Source organism: Lynx rufus, unplaced genomic scaffold (assembly GCF_022079265.1).
Source record: "Lynx rufus isolate CCGP_SWC_20201006 ecotype Redwood Valley unplaced genomic scaffold, mLynRuf1.p SCAF_4, whole genome shotgun sequence".
NCBI classification, from domain to species: domain Eukaryota; kingdom Metazoa; phylum Chordata; class Mammalia; order Carnivora; family Felidae; genus Lynx; species Lynx rufus.
The window spans coordinates 151589724-151608442 of NW_025814856.1; the positions used below are offsets into that span (position 1 = coordinate 151589724).

Genomic DNA, 18719 nt, shown 5'->3' on the forward strand with positions numbered 1-18719 from the left:
AAAGGGGTGCCTGGGTGGCTCAGTTGGGTAAGTGTCTGACTCTTGATTTCAGCTCAGATCATGATCTCACGGTCAATGAGATTGAGCTCTGCCTCAGGTTCTGTGTTGACAGCATGGAACCTGTTTGGCATTCTCCCTCTCTCTCTGCCCCTTCCCTGCTTGCATGTGCTTCTTTCTCTCTAAATAAATAAACTTAAAAAAATTTCAGAAGAAAGAAAATTGGCATTTTTTAGCCTTGTGTCAGAAAAACATTTTTTTCCAATTCAAAATTCATGTCTATTTTTATTTAAGAGAAGTATATGCCTGTCAAGAACAAACTGTGTTGTATTAAGGTAATATTTTATAATGGCAGTGGAAACAGACAAATGAGTTCAGGGGAATAAGGAATGATGTAAAATTTCTGATTGTTAAAAAAAAAAATAGCAGGTATATATTTTTTTTAAATGAAGGACAGAGCAACAACACATTTTGATATCTGAATCTCTTAGAAACTTATTAAAAAGCAATGTAGTGCATTTATTTAAAAACACCAATATTTATAATACCCTGAAAATTACATCCTTTACAACTATTTTTAACTTATTATGAAAAAAATCTTTATTTCTTTGGAGAGAGAAGAGGATAGAAAGAGAGGGGAGGGGCAGAGTGAGAGGGAGAGAGAGAGAATTCCAAGCAGGTTCCACACTCAGCACGGAGCCTGATGCAGGGGTCAATCCCATGACCACGAGATCATGACCCGAGCTGAGATCAAGAGTCAGACAGATGCTTAACTGAGGCACCCCAAAAGCAGTGTATTTTAGATCTCTAAGTTTCTCAAACACATTGTGGGGAACTAGCCAGTCTTTATGGAACAGATTAGAACTACATTTTTCTATGCCCATGTAAGACGACGCACAGAGATTTATGCAATGAAAAACTAGCAAATAGACAAGATGATACAAAGCAGGACACAAAGATCAGAATCTCACTCAGTTTCACTGTGGATACAACTTTGAACTTAACTATTTAGTTTGTTATTTCAAAGCCCACAGTCATTCGGGGATAGGGGCAAACTGTTGGAGGCAAGGACACTGCGAGATACAGAAGATTAAAGTTGACAATAAGCAACAAGGGGGTATACAGCAGAGAAATAACTCTTAAGAATAAAGGTGGCTTGCTAGTCTGAGACCATTTTGTAGATGGTCAAAAAGACCAGTAGTATCAACAGACTCATATGACACTAAAATACTGAGATACCATACAATATGACATATGGTCATAAGGATAAATCTGAGTCATCAAGAAAAGGTTAAGTTATGCTCTTACACAGTAATTCTGTGGAGGAAAAGAAGATTCATTATACTACATTTAAAAAAGGATATCCACTAAAAGTATTTTTAAATTGTTTCAGTAAAGTATTTTCCACTATCCAGAAAATTCACTTGCACAGAATGCTTTGTTTCAAGAGAATGGAATATAAACGAAGTAGAGAATCAAGAGTCTTACCTGCTGTGAATTATCACCATTCCCTATACTGAGAGAATCTGAAGGTTTGTCAATGGGGCTGCAAAAAGAAAACACATAGAGTAAAATCAGAGTAAAGTCATTCTCCCACAAGAAAAATAAACACCCCAAAAGCCAGAAAAATAGATATTTTATCATCTTAACATTTGTTGATGCACTCTGATGTAAAGATATTGGTTTAGATGTTGAGGATACAAAGAAGTATAAGATCAAATCCCTACACTTGAGCAACTTAACTTACATTCTAACTAGATTCTCCAAAAACAATGGGTGAAACCATAACTTATGAAAAAAAGTACTGATTAAAGTGAGTACTATTGTAGTAGGTCAAAAATTTAATCCATTATTTAGCTTTGTGCGCATGATAAACACATTCCCCATTAAAATTCTTGGAATAATATTCACCTATTTTTCCTGGTGTTTAACAGAGGGAATAAAAGTCACCCAAATATTCTCTACAGGTTCTTAAGAGCAACAAATTTCCTTTACTACTTCAAAATCCTAGTTACAACCCTAGAGAAGGCATGTGTGTGTATAAATGCACACACACACGGTGCCTGGGTGGCTCAGTCGGTTGAGTGTCTGACTTCGGCTCAGGTTATGATCTCACTGTTTTGTGAGTTTGAGCCGACGAAACAGAAACTTTTGTGCAAACTATTTACTTAAAAAAGTTTTTTTTAATGTTTATTTATTTTTGAGAGACAAGAGAGACACAGCATGAGCAGGGGAGGGGCAGCGAGAAAGGGAGACAAAAATCTGAAGCAGGCTCCAGGCTCTAAACTGTCAGCACAGAGCCCAACATGGGGCTCAAACTCATGAACATCAGATCATGACCTGAGCCGAAGTCAGACGCTCACCCGACTGAGCCACCCCGGCGCTCCATAGTTTAAACAAAAACCTAAAACTTGACTTCCATATGGAGCAAATGCAGCGCGACAGTAAAGTAACACATAACTGCTGACTTAAAACCAAAACAAAATCTTTATAAGCATTATAATACTGACCTAGCAAACCATTTCCATAACTAACTTTATTTAATCCAGCACATGAATAAAAGATAATTATGATTCTATAATTATATATATATAATTATATAATTATAAAATTACATAATTATAAAAATACTAATACTTATTCTGATACAGTATTACAGGGAGACAAATTAAGATTCCAAATTTCTCAAAATTATTTTATTGGCCTGAAATATGTACAAAGTTATCCTGATAGGCAGACAACCTACTGGTACCACATTTAATTGCTCTAGAAAAATTTAACAAGGTCTAGTACCCAATCACAACACCAAGTTTATCTTCTGCACAAACATCACCAGATGCTCTTGACTCTGACAAGTAGGTCTGGAATTCACTAAATATCATCTTTAGTTGTTATTATTCACAAAATATCAATTAATCAATTCATTTTAAGTTAAATGGGTAATACAAATAATTTCAAGATATCGCTTTGAGCCCACTAAGTTTGGAGACACTTGGGGAAATGAGACAGGTACACACCAACATATATCAACCAGTGACAATTACTAAACGAACTGTTTCAAACAATAAATGTCATAGGTCTTTAAAAGAAAGAGAAGCCACCGCAAGTGGGGCCATTAGGAAACATTTCCTCGGGGAGTTCAAATTTAAGTAGGTCCTCAAAAAGATTTACACATTAGGAGAGGGAAGGGAAAAAGGAGGAAAGAACATCAAAGGTAGGAAAAGCAAGCATATCAAGCATCAAAAGGGCACAGATAGGTTTGGGAAAAAGTTGAGTAATTAGTTTAGGTAAGACAGAGGATGCTTTTGACAGCAGTAGGAGGTAAGGACAGAGAGACAGAGGGTAGAACCAGAGACCAAGAGAAATTTTTGCACACAGAAATGACACAAAGCAGTATTAGAAAGATTAATTTGGTGGTGGCATAACGAACAGACTGGAACATAATACAGATGATAATGAGATGAACTTGCAACATTTTCTAAAAAATTTTCCTGTGGTAAGGTACACTTAATATAAAATTTACTGTTTTAACCATTTTTAAGTTCAGTGGTATTAAATACACTGACGTTGTACAACCATTGCCATCATCATCCTCACCTCTTTTAATCTTATAAAACTGAAATTCTATACCATTAAACAATAATTTCCCAATTTCTCCTCCCAGCCGGTATCTGCCATTATACTTTGTTATAATATTGACTACTCTAAATACCTCATATAAGTGGAATCAAAGAGTATTTGTCTTTTTGTGACTAGCTTATTTCACAATGTCTTAAAGGTTCATCCATGTTGTAATGTATCGCAGAATTCCCTTCCTTTTTAAGGCGGAATAATATTACTTTGTATGTATACCACATTTTGCTTGCTCATGCATCTGGCCACCGACACTTGCTTGGACTGCTTCCACGTTAAGCTATTGTGAGCAATGCTGCTAAGACATAAATGTACAAATATCTCTTCAAGACACTGCTTTCAATTCTTTTTGCTATCTACCCAGAAGTGGAATTGCTGGATTGTATGGTAATTCTATTTTTTAATTTTTGAGGAACTGCCATACTGTTTTCCCCAGTGATTGTACCATTTTATATGCACAAGGGTTCTAATTTTTCCACATCTCTTTCAAATCTCATTTTCTAGCCCCCCCTTTTTTTTTTTTTACTATTTTTTATTTTTCTCTTTTTAATGTTTCAAGTTTTTATTTAAATTCTAGTTAACATCTAGTATAATATTAGTTTCAGGAGTAGAATTTAGTGATTCTGTTTTCTGCTTTTTTGGCAGTAGCCATACTGATGGGTGAGGAGGTATCTCATTGTAGTTTTAATTTGTATTTCCCAATGATTAGTGATGTTCAGCATCTTTTCATGTGCTCAATGACCATACCTCTATATTCTCTGAAGAACTGTCGATTTGAGTCCTTTGCCTATTTTTGAACTGGGATATTTGATTTTTGTTGTTGTTGAGTTTTAGGGATTGTCTGTATATTTTGGTTATTAACCCTTTCTCAGATATATGATCTGCAAATATTTTCTCCCATTCTGTGGGTTGCTTTTTTTTTTTTTTTTTTTTACTATGGACAGTGTCTTTTGAGTCACAAAATTTTAAAATGTTAATTAAGTGCAATTTGTCTACTTTTTCTTTTGTTACCTGTGATTTTGGTGTCCTGTCCAGAAATCATTGCCAGATCCAATGTTGTGAAGCTTAATCATGTGTTTTCTTTTAATGGTTTTGCTGTGTGAAAGAATTTCAATCTAAAAGAACTAGAAAATATAAGAAGGATATTCTCATACATGTGCCCCCAGGAAGATAAACCTAAGGACTAAAAGACTGCTTTCTCAGAAATGTCTGATTCACAGGAAATGGATAGTGTTGAAATTTTCTTCTGGCGGGGGGGGGGGGGGGGGGCGGGGAATGATCAGAGGTTGTCCTGTATCGACCTTGGGAAGTTTTGCCAGAGGCATGAATGGAACAGGGCTTCAACTGGATTGATCTCACAAAATGGGATGAATTGAGCTTTGTATGAATAAACGGAATGATTTTGTTTGCTCAGGAAAATTTTCAAGGCTGGTTTCCTTTTTTTTTTTTTAATTTTAACTGACTCGACCCCAACTTTCCCCTCTTTCCACTCACTGCGCATAAATACAACCTACCAAAACCCCTCAACGGACTCGCCACAGGTTGCTTGTTCCGAACTGCAGTTCCTCTGCTATTCCTGAATAAACTTATCTCCTTGAGCTTGTCTAAGTTTGTTTTATTTATAGCCATCAATTGTTTTGTGTCTTATATTTAAGTCACTGATCCATTTTGAATTCATTTTTTAATATGGTGTTAGGTAAGGATCCAACTTCATTCTTTTGCATGTAGACATCTAGTTTCCTCAGCACCATTTGTTGAAAAGACTATTCTTTCCTCATGGAATGGTTCTGGTACACTTGTTAAAAATCATTTGACCTGTATGTGATGGTTTACTTCTGGGCTTTCTTTTCTTTCTGTTGAGTTATATATATCTGTCTTCAGGCTAATCCCACCTTTTACATTACTGCAGATCCGCAGTTATGTTTTGAAATCAGGAACTGTGCTTCCTCCAGTTTTGTTTTTTCAAGATAATTTTGGCTATGTGGGGTGCTTTGAGATTCCCTATGACTTTTAGGATGGGTTTTTCTATGCAAAAAAAAAATCACTAGAATTGTGATATGGATTGCATTGGATGTATAATAGCTTTGGGTTAAAGAGGCATTTAAATAATATTGTCTTCCAATCAATGAACATGGGATGCGTTTTCATTTATGTGTCTTTAATTTCTTTCAGCAACGGTTTGTAGTTTCATTGTGTAAGTCTTTAATTTCCTTGCTTAGGAACTCCTAAGTTATTTTTCTTGACACTATGGTGAATACAACTGTTTTCATAATTTCCTTTTCAAACTGTTCATTGTTCACATACAAAAATACAATGGATTTGTGTATTGACTTTGTATTTTGTACTGAATTCATTTATTACTTCTAATCATTTGTTTATTTTGTGTGTGTAATCCCTAGGACTTTCTACATATAAGACCACACTATTTACAAAAAGATAATTTTTACTTATTCTATTTAGATGACTCTTCTTTGTCTTGGCTAACTGCTATGGCTGGAACATCCAATAGCGTGCTGAATAGAAGTGGTAAACGTGGGCATTTGCCTTGTTCCTTATTGTAGAGGAAAAGTTTTCAGTCTTTCGCCATTAGAATGATGTTCACTGTGAATTCTTCATATATGTATGGCTTTTATTGTGTCGAGGTAGTTTTCTTCCTAGGTTGTTTTAAGTCATAAAAGGGTATTGACTTTTGTCAAATGCTTTTTCTGCATCAATTGAGGTATCATGTGTTTTATATCCTACATTCTGTTCATAGGACACATCAAATAGCTTAATTTTGTGTCAGACCATCCTTGCATTCCAGGAATACCTCACTTTATCATGGTGTATAACCCTTTTCATGTGCTGAATTCTGTTTGATAGTATTTGGTTGAGGATTTCTGCATCAAAGTAAACAAGGCATATTGGTCTGTAGTGTTCTGATATTGTCTTTGGCATTGGTGTCAGGGTAGTGCTGGCCTCACAGGTTGAGTACGGAAGTGGTCTCTTCTCAACTTCTTGGAAAAGTTCGAAAAAGATTAGTATTAGTTCCTCTTTAAATGTTTGGTAGAATTCACCAGTGAAGCCATTAGGTCCAGGGCTTTCCCTTGTTGGGAAATTTTTGATTAGTGGTTTGATTGCCTTACTAATTATATATCTATTCATATTTTCTATTTCTTCACAATATAGTTTTGGTAGGTTTTTGTGTTTCTAGGGATTTGTCCATTTCATCTAGGTTAACCAATGTGTTGTCATACAATTTTTCACAGTACTCTTAAAATTCTTATTTACATAGAATCTGTACTAATACCCCCACTTTCTGATTTTAATATTTTGAGCTTTTTCTGTGTTTTTTCATAGTCTATATCTAACTGAAGGTTTGTCAATTTTCTTGATCTTCTCAGAGAGCCAACTTTAGTTTCATCCTTTTTTCTCTACTGTTTTTCTACTCTTGATTTCATCTTTCACTGCTCTTATCTTTACTTCCTTCCTTCTGCAAGCTTTGGGTCTAGTTTGTTCAAGTTGTTTTTCTATTTCCTTAAGTTGTGATGTAAGGTTGTTGACTTTGGGTCTTTCTTGCTTTTTAACGTAAGCACTCATAGCTATATATTTTCCCCTTAGCACTCCTTTAGCTACTTTCCTTAAGTTTAAAAAAAAAATTTTTTTTTCAACGTTTTATTTATTTTTTTGGGGACACAGAGAGACAGAGCATGAACGGGGGAGGGGCAGAGAGAGAGGGAGACACAGAATCGGAAACAGGCTCCAGGCTCTGAGCCATCAGCCCAGAGCCCGACGTGGGGCTCGAACTCACGGACCGCGAGATCGTGACCTGGCTGAAGTCGGACGCTTAACCAACTGCGCCACCCAGTCGCCCCTATTTTCCTTAAGTTTTGATACGTTTTGTTTCCATTTTCATTCATCTCTAAGTATTTTCCAATTTCCCTTGATTTTTTTTAATCCATTAGTTGTCTAAAAGTGTTAATTTCCACAATGTTTTGAACTTTCCAGATTTCCTTTTGTTAATGATTTCTAACTTTATCCCACCATGGTCAGAAAAGATACATGGTATGATACCTATCTTTTTAAATCTACTGAGAAGTTGTGGCCTAACATATAATCTTATCCTGGAAAATGTCCATGTACATTTGAGAAGAATGTATATTTCGTTCTTTTTGGGGAGAGCGTTCTGTATTTGTCTGTCAGATCCAGGTGGTTTATTGTGTTGTTTAAATTCTCTCCTTACTGATCTACTATCTGGTTATTATATCCATTACTGGGAGCAGAGTACTGAAATCTTCAACTATTATTGTAGAACTATTTCTCCCTTCAGTTCTGTCAGTTTTGCTTCATATATTTTGATGTTTGTCATTAGATGCATAACATTTGTAACTATTCTATCTTCTTGCTGTATTAACATACAATGTCTTTCTTTGTCTCTCGATTTAAAGTCTGTTTTGTCTGGTACTAACTAGAATAGGCATTTGTGATCTCTTTTGTGTACTATTTTAATGGATTATCTTTTCCATCCTTTCACTTTCAACCTGTTTGTGTCTCTGGGTCTATTGCAAATCTCCTCTAGACAGCATATACTTGGGTCATGTATTTTTATCCATTCTGCCAATCTGTCTTCTGATTAAAGTTGTATACATTTAAAGTAATTACTGACAAGGAAGTAGTTATTATGCCCTTTATGCCATTTGTTTTCTACATGCCTTATAGCTTTTCCCCCCTAATTTCCTGCAATACTGTCTTCTTTTGTGTTTAGCTGACATTTTTCTAGTGAAATGTTTAAATTTCTTTCTCATCTCCTTTTGTGTATACCCTAGAGCTATTTTCTTCATTGTTATCATGTGATATCAATTCTACTGAACATCCTAATGTTAGAATACTCTGTATCAACTTAATTTCAGTAACATATAAAAACTCTGCTCCTTTACAGCTCAATCCCAACCCCTTTCAGTGTTTACACTAATACACTGAACCTTAAACGTATTGGTCTCTTAAATCATGCAGGAAACAAAAAGTATAGTTACAAATCATTGGTACAATCATACTAGCTTTTATAATTGCCCATTTATTTACCTTTACTAGTGTCCTTTCATTTTACCTAGCAGGACTCCCTTGAGCATTTCTTGCAGGACAGGTCTAGAGCTCATGAACTCCCCCAGCTTTTGTTAATCTGAGAATGTCTTAATTTCTCCCTTTCTCTTGAAGAACAGTTTTGCTAGATATAGAATTCTTGGTTGACAGTTTTTTTCTCCTAGCACTCTGAATATATTGGCCCACTGCCTTGTGGCCTCCAAAGCTTCTCATGAGAAATAGGCCAATGATCTTACTGAGGATTCCCTCTACATGATGATTCACATCTGCTGTTTTCAAGATTCTCTCCTTGTCTTTGGCTTTTTAATAAAAATTTGATTTATTTATTAGATTTTACTTTGACTTGATTTTGGTTTGATTACAGTGTGTCTCAATGTTTATCTCTTTGAGTTCATCTTAGAGTTCCTTGAGGTTCTCAGATGTTTATATTCATTTCTTTCATCAAATTGGGTAAATTTTCAGCCATTATTCCTTCATACGTTCTCTCTGCACCTTTCTCACTTCCCCTTCTGGAACTCTGACAATGCATATGCTGGTCTGCTTGATGGTGTCTTACATACAGGTTCCTTAGGCTCTCTTCACTTGTTTTCAGCCATTTCTCCTTGTGTTCCTCAAACTCCTTAATTTCCATTGTCCTTTTCAAATCTGCAGATTCTTTCTTTTATCTACTCAAATCTGCCTTTGAATCCTCTGGTGAATTTTTCATTTGAGTTACCATACTTTTCAGATCCAGAATTTCTTTTTGGTTTCTTACTTTTTAATTGATATTTCCCTTTTGTTCATACTTTTTTTTTTTTAACCTTTCTCCACATCTTCCTTTACTTATTTAAGAATCTTTAAAAGAATTGTTTTAAAAGTCTTTGTCTACTATATCTGCCATTGCATCTTGTTCAGGGACAGTTTTTGTTGGTCATTCTTCTGTTAGTTATTGCTTCTTTTATATGCGCTGTGATTTTTTTACTGAACACTGCCCATTTGAGTCTAGTAACATAGTACCTCTGGAAAACAGATTCTCCCCCTTCCCCACTGTTTGCTTTTTTTTGTTGTTTTTTTGTTTTGTTTTTTTCGTTGTTTGGTTTGTTTGTTTCGCAAAAAGTATCTGTGCCAAAGGTCAGTCCTAGGTATAAACTTAAAGTCTTCTCAGGTCTTTTCTGAGCCTTTCTCTGGTCATGCACAGTCTAAGTCACTAAGTTTCTTCATATATGCAGTTGTTTTTGAATGTCCTAGTCTTTAATGTCTAGCACCCAAAAGGAGAAAAAGAAAAAACTGAAAGGGGGAAAGAGGGGAAGGGTGCCAGTCCTTTAAATCCCCTGGATATTATTTCAGCCAAAGGAGGGGTTTGCAACAATGGCTGCCTGCTTCTTTGTCAGCACCTCTGTGATCAGAAGAGGTAATCAGCAATTAGAGCAAAGATCCTCAATACTGGAAAGACAAGGTTCTTTTTGCCTACCCTGGCTCCTGCAACCTATGCATAAGCTGTTCCAGGAATATGTGCACAGCTGCTGGCCATGTACTGGCAGTAGGAGACAGATAGCTGCTGCGGCCTTAGAGCTGAAATTGACCAAAATTAACCCCAAGTCTTTCAGTGGAATTTGCAAGCCTTCAACAAATTTCAGAGTTCCAAAATAGTTACATCAGACAGATTCTGCCAGTGCAATTGTTGTCCAGTTTGGGAGACAGATTCATGGTGCCACCTACCCCACCATCTTCCTCAAATCTGCACCGTTCTTATGATAGGAGAATAAAGGAAGGCTTAAAGGTGAGAACAGCAGAAATTACAGAAACAAAAGATTGAAAGCAAGACATTGCTTTCTTGGGTCTCGGTTCAGGTTCTCAGCCACCACCATTAAAGAGCACTAAATATTAATTTGCAATACAGGTGAGGTTAGTCTTGCTAATGTCAAGGGCAGCATATGAAAATCTTACATTCAGAATAAATCTTGATGTGTCTGGATTACAACTAATCAGAACATCTTATATCATCCAGTCCACCATGCCAACCCGCAGTTTTATAAGTACTAATTCATAGCATTTGATGCTCTACCTGGGGAAGGTTTACACAGATGCTTAAAAATTTCTACATCAGTGTCCTCAAACCAAAGATAGCTGCTAAAAAACAGAACCGGGGCAAGGTATCAGTCAATTTTAATATATTCTTCAATTTATTTTAAAATTAACTATTCAAGGAATAGTAAGTGAAAAGCTTTAAGAATAAAGATACAACTAGAAATTTTTTTTTTCCTACATGGGCTGTAAAAAAACAATTGTAGTTAAACCTGCCACTGTAAGTGCATCTATCGGTGCAAAAGTAGAAAATACAGACGGGAGAATCCCTGCCAATGCATGTATATCCCAACAGAAAGAAAAAGTATTTTTATAAATCCCAATTCCAATAAATGTGAACTCCTAGGGTCTCTAATGGCTGGACAGCTAACAGTTATCCCAAGGCTACGATGAACAAGTAAGAGTTTTCACAACTTCCCTGGCATCAGGTGTTGAACTTCCTTTCTCATCAAGCTATGTGTCTGCTTAAGCTATAGTCACATTAAATACCTGTTGTTTTACATTCAACATCTACCCATCTATTATCATACCAAGTTAAAAAAAAAAAAAGGAAAATAAAGTTTAATAAATACCACGTTTAATAAGGAAGAGAGAGACCTACTCCATGAAATGGACTATTTTCTGGTCAAGAATTGCCAAGTCCTAATGATACCTGATGAAAGAAGATTGGATACACTAAGATAAACTGCACAGGGCTTTTTTATTTAAAAACCTGCAAACTAAAAAAATCTACGGGTTTTCTTTTTTTGCTCCCCCTCCCCCCACAAAGTTTATTAGCCACTTCTGTTCAGAAAGGCCTCTTTCTGAACAAGTCTGTTCCTCTAAAATAACGAGGGGGGAAACACCAAAATGCATGGGGCGCACTTTCATTTGCATCTCAAGTTACACTAGAAGCATATCATAGAGAAAGGTTAGCTATCTCCTGGGGTTCCCTGGGAATGGCTCTAGAGTAGGCTCCAGCTTCAGTTCTGGTCCCAGGTTTGGCTCTAGCACTCTGTGATACCGTGCCTAGTGTGGGCTCCAGTGCTGTGGCCCCAGAACCAGTCCTGCCTTAAGCAGTGCCTCTAACCTCAGACTCAGCTCTGGCCCTAATGCCATCCTGGGCTCCAGCTGTAATGAATCTGATTCTGGCTCCAGCTTAAGCTCCAGTGGCTGTTGCAGCTCATCCATCTGTCTGTTAGACACCGAAATGAGCCTGTGTTTCAGGTATTTCCTCTGTTCTGGAGATTAAATTTCTCCTGGCGGTAGTACCCAAAAGCCTCATCCTAGGGGGATTCAGGGGAGAGGAAACAGAGCACATTCTCAAGTAGGTCTCCCTCAGTAAGCAGTTGGTGGTGGTGGATGAGTTCGGACAGCAGGAGTGACTGCAGTACCACCTGGAATTGGGTGGCAGAGAGCAGATCACCTTATCACCATCCTGATGTTCTACACAGGAGCGGGTAATGCCCCCTTCCAATGATTTGCTGAAGTGTAGTAGAATGGCACCAAAGACGGGTCTTCTTCAGCAGCTAGTGCTCCTGGCTCCAGCTCATAAAGTCCACGATGTGGCCATCATTCCACAGATTCTTTAGGTGGTCAGGTACCAGGTCCAGATTTTTGTTCAACCATGTCCAGAATGGTAGATTGCCTGGGGGGGCTCTCTTGCTTAGCGAAGTCAGTCCAGGACAACAAGGTAGCCTCAATCCTAGGGTTTTGACCAAACAGCTTGTCCCTCAGCATGCTCAGCTGCTCCGGGTTAAGGTCTTGGTCAACAGAGGAGGAGAAATGCCAACTGAGAGCAGGGCCCAGCAGGCTCCAGGAAGGCTTGGGGGGCTGGAAAAGAACTGGTTCTGAGGGTTTGAGCTAAGCAGACTGAACCACAGAACCAAGGCCTAAGCAACTGAGTAGGGTCATGTTAGAAATAATCACACAGAGGGCGTCTGTTTTAGCTCCTGCTTCAGATCCTGGTAGGTGTATCTAACCATGAAGGTGATAATGTACAGTTCCTCTGTTGCAATCAGCATCCTCTACTGCTGCCCTTTCTGGAACCAACTAAATGCTACTCCACCAGAGTCAGGTAGCCAGAATTATACTTTAAACCCTGACTCTGTCCCTTCTCAGGGGCCAAAGTTTTCTGGTTTGAAGTTAGAATGTTGAAATTCTGAAGGCCTTGTAACTGAGAAGAACTTCTGTGGAGTCTTCTGTGGACTACAATGGAGACCTGTAGTCAGTAACCAACGCCTTCCTGGAGTCTCACCAGCAGCCTTGTAGGACAGTAAACTTCCTCCCATTCCTGAAGATGAGGGGCCGGTGGGGAGTTAGGGGTATGCGAGACTACGTTTCTACCACAAAATGCTTTGTGAAGCAGACACTATAGCAACTCTGTGAACTGGACCTTCCACAGGTCCACCTCTTTGGTCAGAGAGTCATCCTGATAGCTAACCATGTGACTCAGTCCCTTCGATTCCTTCAGCAACTAATACAGGTCAAACAACAGCTTTGCTCCAGCTGTGAACATTTCTCCAGCTGTTCCACCTATGGTCGGGGGGGCTCCAATGCACATGTTTCGCTGCTGGACTTTCCATGCCTCCAACTTTGGCAGGAGCTCAATTAAGGGAGATAATTGGCCTAGCAGTGTTTTAAAGGTACCCAGCACCTCCTTTCTCCTTTTGCCTAGTTCATCCGGTTTCCTCTAGAAGCTGCTAACGTCTGGTTTGATGAGGGTCTAAAGGGGGTGTCCTCACTGGGGCTGGGTCTTCTATTGGAAGTAAAAGACATCCTTGTGGTCTTTCAGTTGGCTGATGGATTTCACAAGCTTCTCCATCATAGCCCCTAATTCCAGGTTCCAGAATTCAGTTTCCTGCTGTTGGCTTTCCACAGGTGCTTTGAGGTCTGCCTCTCATTGCTCTGACTGAGCCCTCTGAGCCTGAATCAGAATTAAAGAGATTAAACATCATCTCAGCCAACTGGGTAGGGCTTTGAGGAAAGGCCTGACTGTTCCAATAGAATTTTCACAAGTTCTGCTGTAGCAACAAGCACTCAGGGTCCTGGCTGCAGCAGGTATACTCAGAGTCCATTTGATCCAAGAACTCAAAGAATAGCCTTTGGCCTTGGAATCATTGTTGCCCAGTAATAATGCTGAGAGAAAGAGAAATCAAAACACCTGAAGTCTATAAATACCACACAACTGACTGAAAAGCACTGGATTCAAGTGGGACTAAGCAGTTCTAAAAGGTTGGTAGGTCTCATAACACAATCAAGATATTTCCAGAAGGCAATGCTATGTGTATAAATGTCTGCAAATGAAAATTTGTAAACATGGAACGTCTTCATACAAATAGTCTCACTGACTTTTTTTAAAGTTCTAGTTCTAAATAGTTCTGGGATCTATGGTGAAATTATAGATTTCCCAGGAGTAAAATGTTTTTCCATTAACCCAAAAGTTGGAATGCAGGACTATGGAGCTTTAAAATATATATATATATTTATATATATGCAAATATTATATAAACACACACACACACACATACATATATATATACACACTGAAATATTGAGTGTATAACCAGAATCTGTTTCTGGAGATTCTGATTCAGTTAGTCTAAACTGTGACACTTGGTATTTGATGATTACTACGCTAGTAGAGTGAAAAGGAGCATTAACACTAGATTTTAGGGCTAGAAAGAATCATCAATGCCAAACTTAAAGACTCTTTGACAGATACACCACAATTCACAATTATCTGCAAGCAGATGACAGAGCTACACCTCTGTTTGAATCTTCTGATGCTTAGCCAACTTTGCTAGTTTCTGACATGCCCCAAAGACAGTGCCCCAATTTGACTTCCTTTCTACTTCTTGGTAGTGATACCAACCAAATTCCTGAAAATAGTCTCTTGGCTGCTTTCTAAAATTTACGACATAAAACAAGTAGTTACATAGTAAAGGATCAAAGAAAAGACCCTTTCCCAGGACTGGGAGTAGGACAGAAAAAGTACTGAGAAGGTCTAGTTCTCCTTTTTGTCACACTGAAAAGATAAAGTCTCCATCATTGTGCTAATTATGGTTGCATTGTGGAAATAAGGTACTTGTTAACATAAGGGACATTTCCAAATTTCACTGTCATGTTACTGTATACACAAATACATATTTACATTGCTCCTAAATTAAATATTCCCATATTCATTTAGAAGAATTCATTTTAATTTTTCATGCTTGCCAGTCTTAAATAACTGAGAAAAACATCTGATAAACTTCAAAGAACAAATTTAAGTTATAGACAGGTAGCTTGCCTTTATAGAATTTATTTGATACAGGCTTCAAATATACATCAACATTTCAAGTATTACTTTACTACTAAAATATGGCCACATCTTACACAATGTGGCACAATTAGCTATTAACATGATAAGAAAAAAGTGCATCAATAATCTGGACTGATGACAGTTTGGCAAATAAGATTTTAATTGGAATTTTCTCAATAACTCCAGAACATACTGACCATGAATGAAAATAAACGCTTTGATTATAAGTAATCACAAAAAATTATTAATATTAAACCTGAAAGATAAACATCCACCATCGTAAACATATCACAGGCTGTAGCCAGCTTTCAAAAGCACCAAGTAAAGTCTCCATCTATTCATTTTAATTTTGTATTTCAGCAATAAAGGTTGATCTTTTAAAAGATACTATATATTTAAGTTGAATTTAAGTACACAATTGCTCATTTGATGTGTCTTTTCTTCTAAGAAATAAGGGCACCAACAACCCTATTTTTAACTAACCCTCTCCCCACACTCATTATTCCCCACCGTCTGGAAAAAAATACCAGTGGCTCTCTTAACTTTTTTGAAAATACTTTACTTAGGTGGTACAAGATTCCAGAACTCACTTACTAGTTTTCCAGTATGTATGTGCACATGTGAATTAACTTTGTATTTCCAAATAAAGAATGGAAATAAAATTTCTTAAGAGAAATAAGAAAAAGACTCTCAGAACTAAGGTCAGAAAAATCTTGTAACCCACTGATTTTAATATACATACAGTTTTAGTAAACCTTACTAATTCATCTACTTAGTATACTAGTAAGTAGCCCCAAGTTTCATGCCAAAAAAAAAAAAAAAAAAAGTTGGGAACTGTAAATCATTTATCTATTATCAAAGAGGGAATGCCTTTCTGGGGATCCATTTTAAAAAAAATTTTTTTTAGGCCCACCTCTCATGGCACTTGTCCACAGTTTGAGAATCACTGCTTTATACCACTCCTGAAATCACTTCTGCCTGTAAGTATCAGCATACAAGGGCAATTTACAATTATTATTAGGTCATGGGTCCTTTCTCCAGAAAAATGTACACACGCACACAAAATCTGATAAAATTTCAGAGTTCACAGATGTGCTGAAGCCTGTTCATTATTTAATAAGTTCTATCCAAGACTATTTTATACAAGTCTCCAGGCCATACCTTTTCTAGATCATATCTGACTAAATGATGTCCGGGTAGGAGAACAACGTTCAGGCAGTGACCACTCCCATTCTGCTCAATAAAGAAGGCACTCTGACTATGCCCTCAGTCTATCAGAGCTTATGCTTGATTTTCAATGAAGAGACATCCACGATTTTAAAAAGACATGCATTTTCTTTCGGTATAACAAAAACTGACAAATTTCCTATAGAAATTTTCCTTTCACCATTTCTTTAGCTTATCCTCTACTGCCACCAAACTGTGGTTTAGGAAAGCTTTTGCTTAAAATACCATTAATTCCTTAGATTTATGGTACATCGAATTTATCCTGAGATAATAAGCCTTACAGACCAGAGATCTTCAAGGTCAAACTATATATTAGTTGTGACATAGTTTTCTTTAAGTGAGCTAGTTTGATTCATGTTAGAGTTTTGATTCATGTTTAAAGTCTCTTAAGAATTTTACTTCTTCTAGACTGAGCAGTGGCAGAGCGGGAGCATGAACTTGGGCTTAAAAGTGGCAGCAACTTTGGTCAGAATCTGGTTTATCACTTATTTGTGTAAGGGTACTGGGGAATTATTTCAACTCTCTGAGTCTTGCCAGTCCCAGCTTTTCTTGCCAGCAAGATAGTAGTGATATCTACCGCACAGGACAACTGAGATTAAATGAACACAAAGGACATCAACCCTCTTTTCACCTAAGTCTAAACTGAACCATCCTCATACCTTCAACGGTGGCTTATCTGAGCCACAATAACAATTCATATCCATTTACCTTGAGTGATCTACATACCCGATAATTTGCTCCCCAAATGCTTATGTAGGCCTGCCTACTTACTGTCCCTGGGCATAGCAGCCCATCTAGGTACTATTCCTTTCACAGTTTTTAGCTGGGGCACAAAAAGTGTCTCAACCTAAATAAAGGTATTTCAAAGTGCCAAACTTAAAATACCCAGTCCTTAAGCATCACTACTGTACGGCTTCCTTATTCCCCACTCTCATCATTTGTACTCATCGTTTCAAAGTAACTTATTAACATAGAAAGATAGCACATCTACACTCAATCTGACTGATATACTCTGAAATGCATAATGATGGGAGGGGGGTGGTAAGAACAAACAACACACACCCTTTTATAATTTACTGTTCACTTAAGTGAAATAGGAGTAAGACACATTATAAAAAAACACACACACACAAAACAACTTCACATATATCTGTATCAGGACCATGTCAGGGTTCAGTGAAGATTAAGTAGCTAAGATACTCTGTACTTAATATTTGTACTCTGGCTTATTTAGAAATAAGAGGAAACTACATTTTGGGTTTAGTGTCAAGCCATAAGGTTCCAGATTTTGTTACAAATTTTTGTAAAACTGCTATTCACTACATATGAATGATAAGAGAAAAACCTTCTTCCCTAGAAGGCTTAATTCTCAACTTATTTTGAAAAAAATTTTTTTTTCAACGTTTATTTATTTTTGGGACAGAGAGAGACAGAGCATGAACAGGGGAGGGGCAGAGAGAGAGGGAGACACAGAATCGGAAACAGGCTCCAGGCTCTGAGCCATCAGCCCAGAGCCTGACGCGGGGCTCGAACTCACGGACCGTGAGATCGTGACCTGGCTGAAGTCGGACGCTTAACCAACTGCGCCACCCAGGCGCCCCTCAACTTATTTTGAATATGAAAAAGATAGCTCTTGGGTAGGACCACGGAAAGAGTCATACTATTCGTCTTTCTAATTTGACAAGTCTTCCCTGTGGGAAGAAGAAAACTTATCTATAAATTCCTACCTATCACTACACCCAATAGAGTGACAATGTGGAACGGAGACCAAAGTGGACCTTCAGTATTACTGACAGTCAGTTGAACTTAACCTTTTGCAGGGGTTGGCATGGAAAGAAAATAAGCTACGGAAGCTTGCCAAAAAAACAACTCTGTGTACCTTGGGCCATCAACTGTCCTTAAATTTCAGGAACCTGCATTAAACAAACAAAAAATAACCCTTCTCCCTCCCCAAAGAAACCTTCCTATATCATGTACTTATGCAAAGCACAGGCAACCATATCAAAATTTACTCTGGTCCTAGCTGAGGTTCAGCAGCACTGGCTTTGAGCAGTTATTAAATGAATATACTGTTTTAAGTCCCCTTTTCTCTTCTTTTTTCTCCATGGCATCAAGGTCATTCTTCTCCTGCTACTGAAATAGCTATAAATGTGCTGACTATACTTTATATGAAGGCAAAGTTAATAAAATAACTAGTAAATCTATTAATAACTGGTCACACACACACACAAAAAAAAGTTAAAGAAAAACTAAGTACTTGTTATAAATCCCAAAAGGACATTTGGTAAATTTCAATTTTCACTTTCAATCTAAAGAAAAAAAACTCAATAAATTAAAAAAACTCAATAAATTAAAAATAACAAGGTATGTTCATACTGTGGTGAAAACTACTTATCTCAAATAAATGGTTAAAATCACACTTAGGAGTGAATAAAAC

At 37.3% G+C, this 18719-nt stretch overlaps 1 protein-coding gene and 1 pseudogene across 7 annotated transcripts in view; both read right to left on the bottom strand.

Annotated features, from left to right (window-relative positions):
- Nucleotides 1-18719, bottom strand: part of CNOT4 (CCR4-NOT transcription complex subunit 4) — a 148103-nt gene that overhangs the window by 36099 nt on the left and 93285 nt on the right. For all 7 annotated transcript variants that reach the window (XM_047097675.1, XM_047097677.1, XM_047097674.1 and 4 more), the window contains one exon: nucleotides 1486-1543. In XM_047097675.1, coding sequence (XP_046953631.1) covers nucleotides 1486-1543 — 58 coding nt within the window. The remainder of the gene's footprint in view (nucleotides 1-1485; nucleotides 1544-18719) is intronic.
- Nucleotides 7498-17066, bottom strand: LOC124525054 (signal transducer and activator of transcription 2-like; annotated as a pseudogene).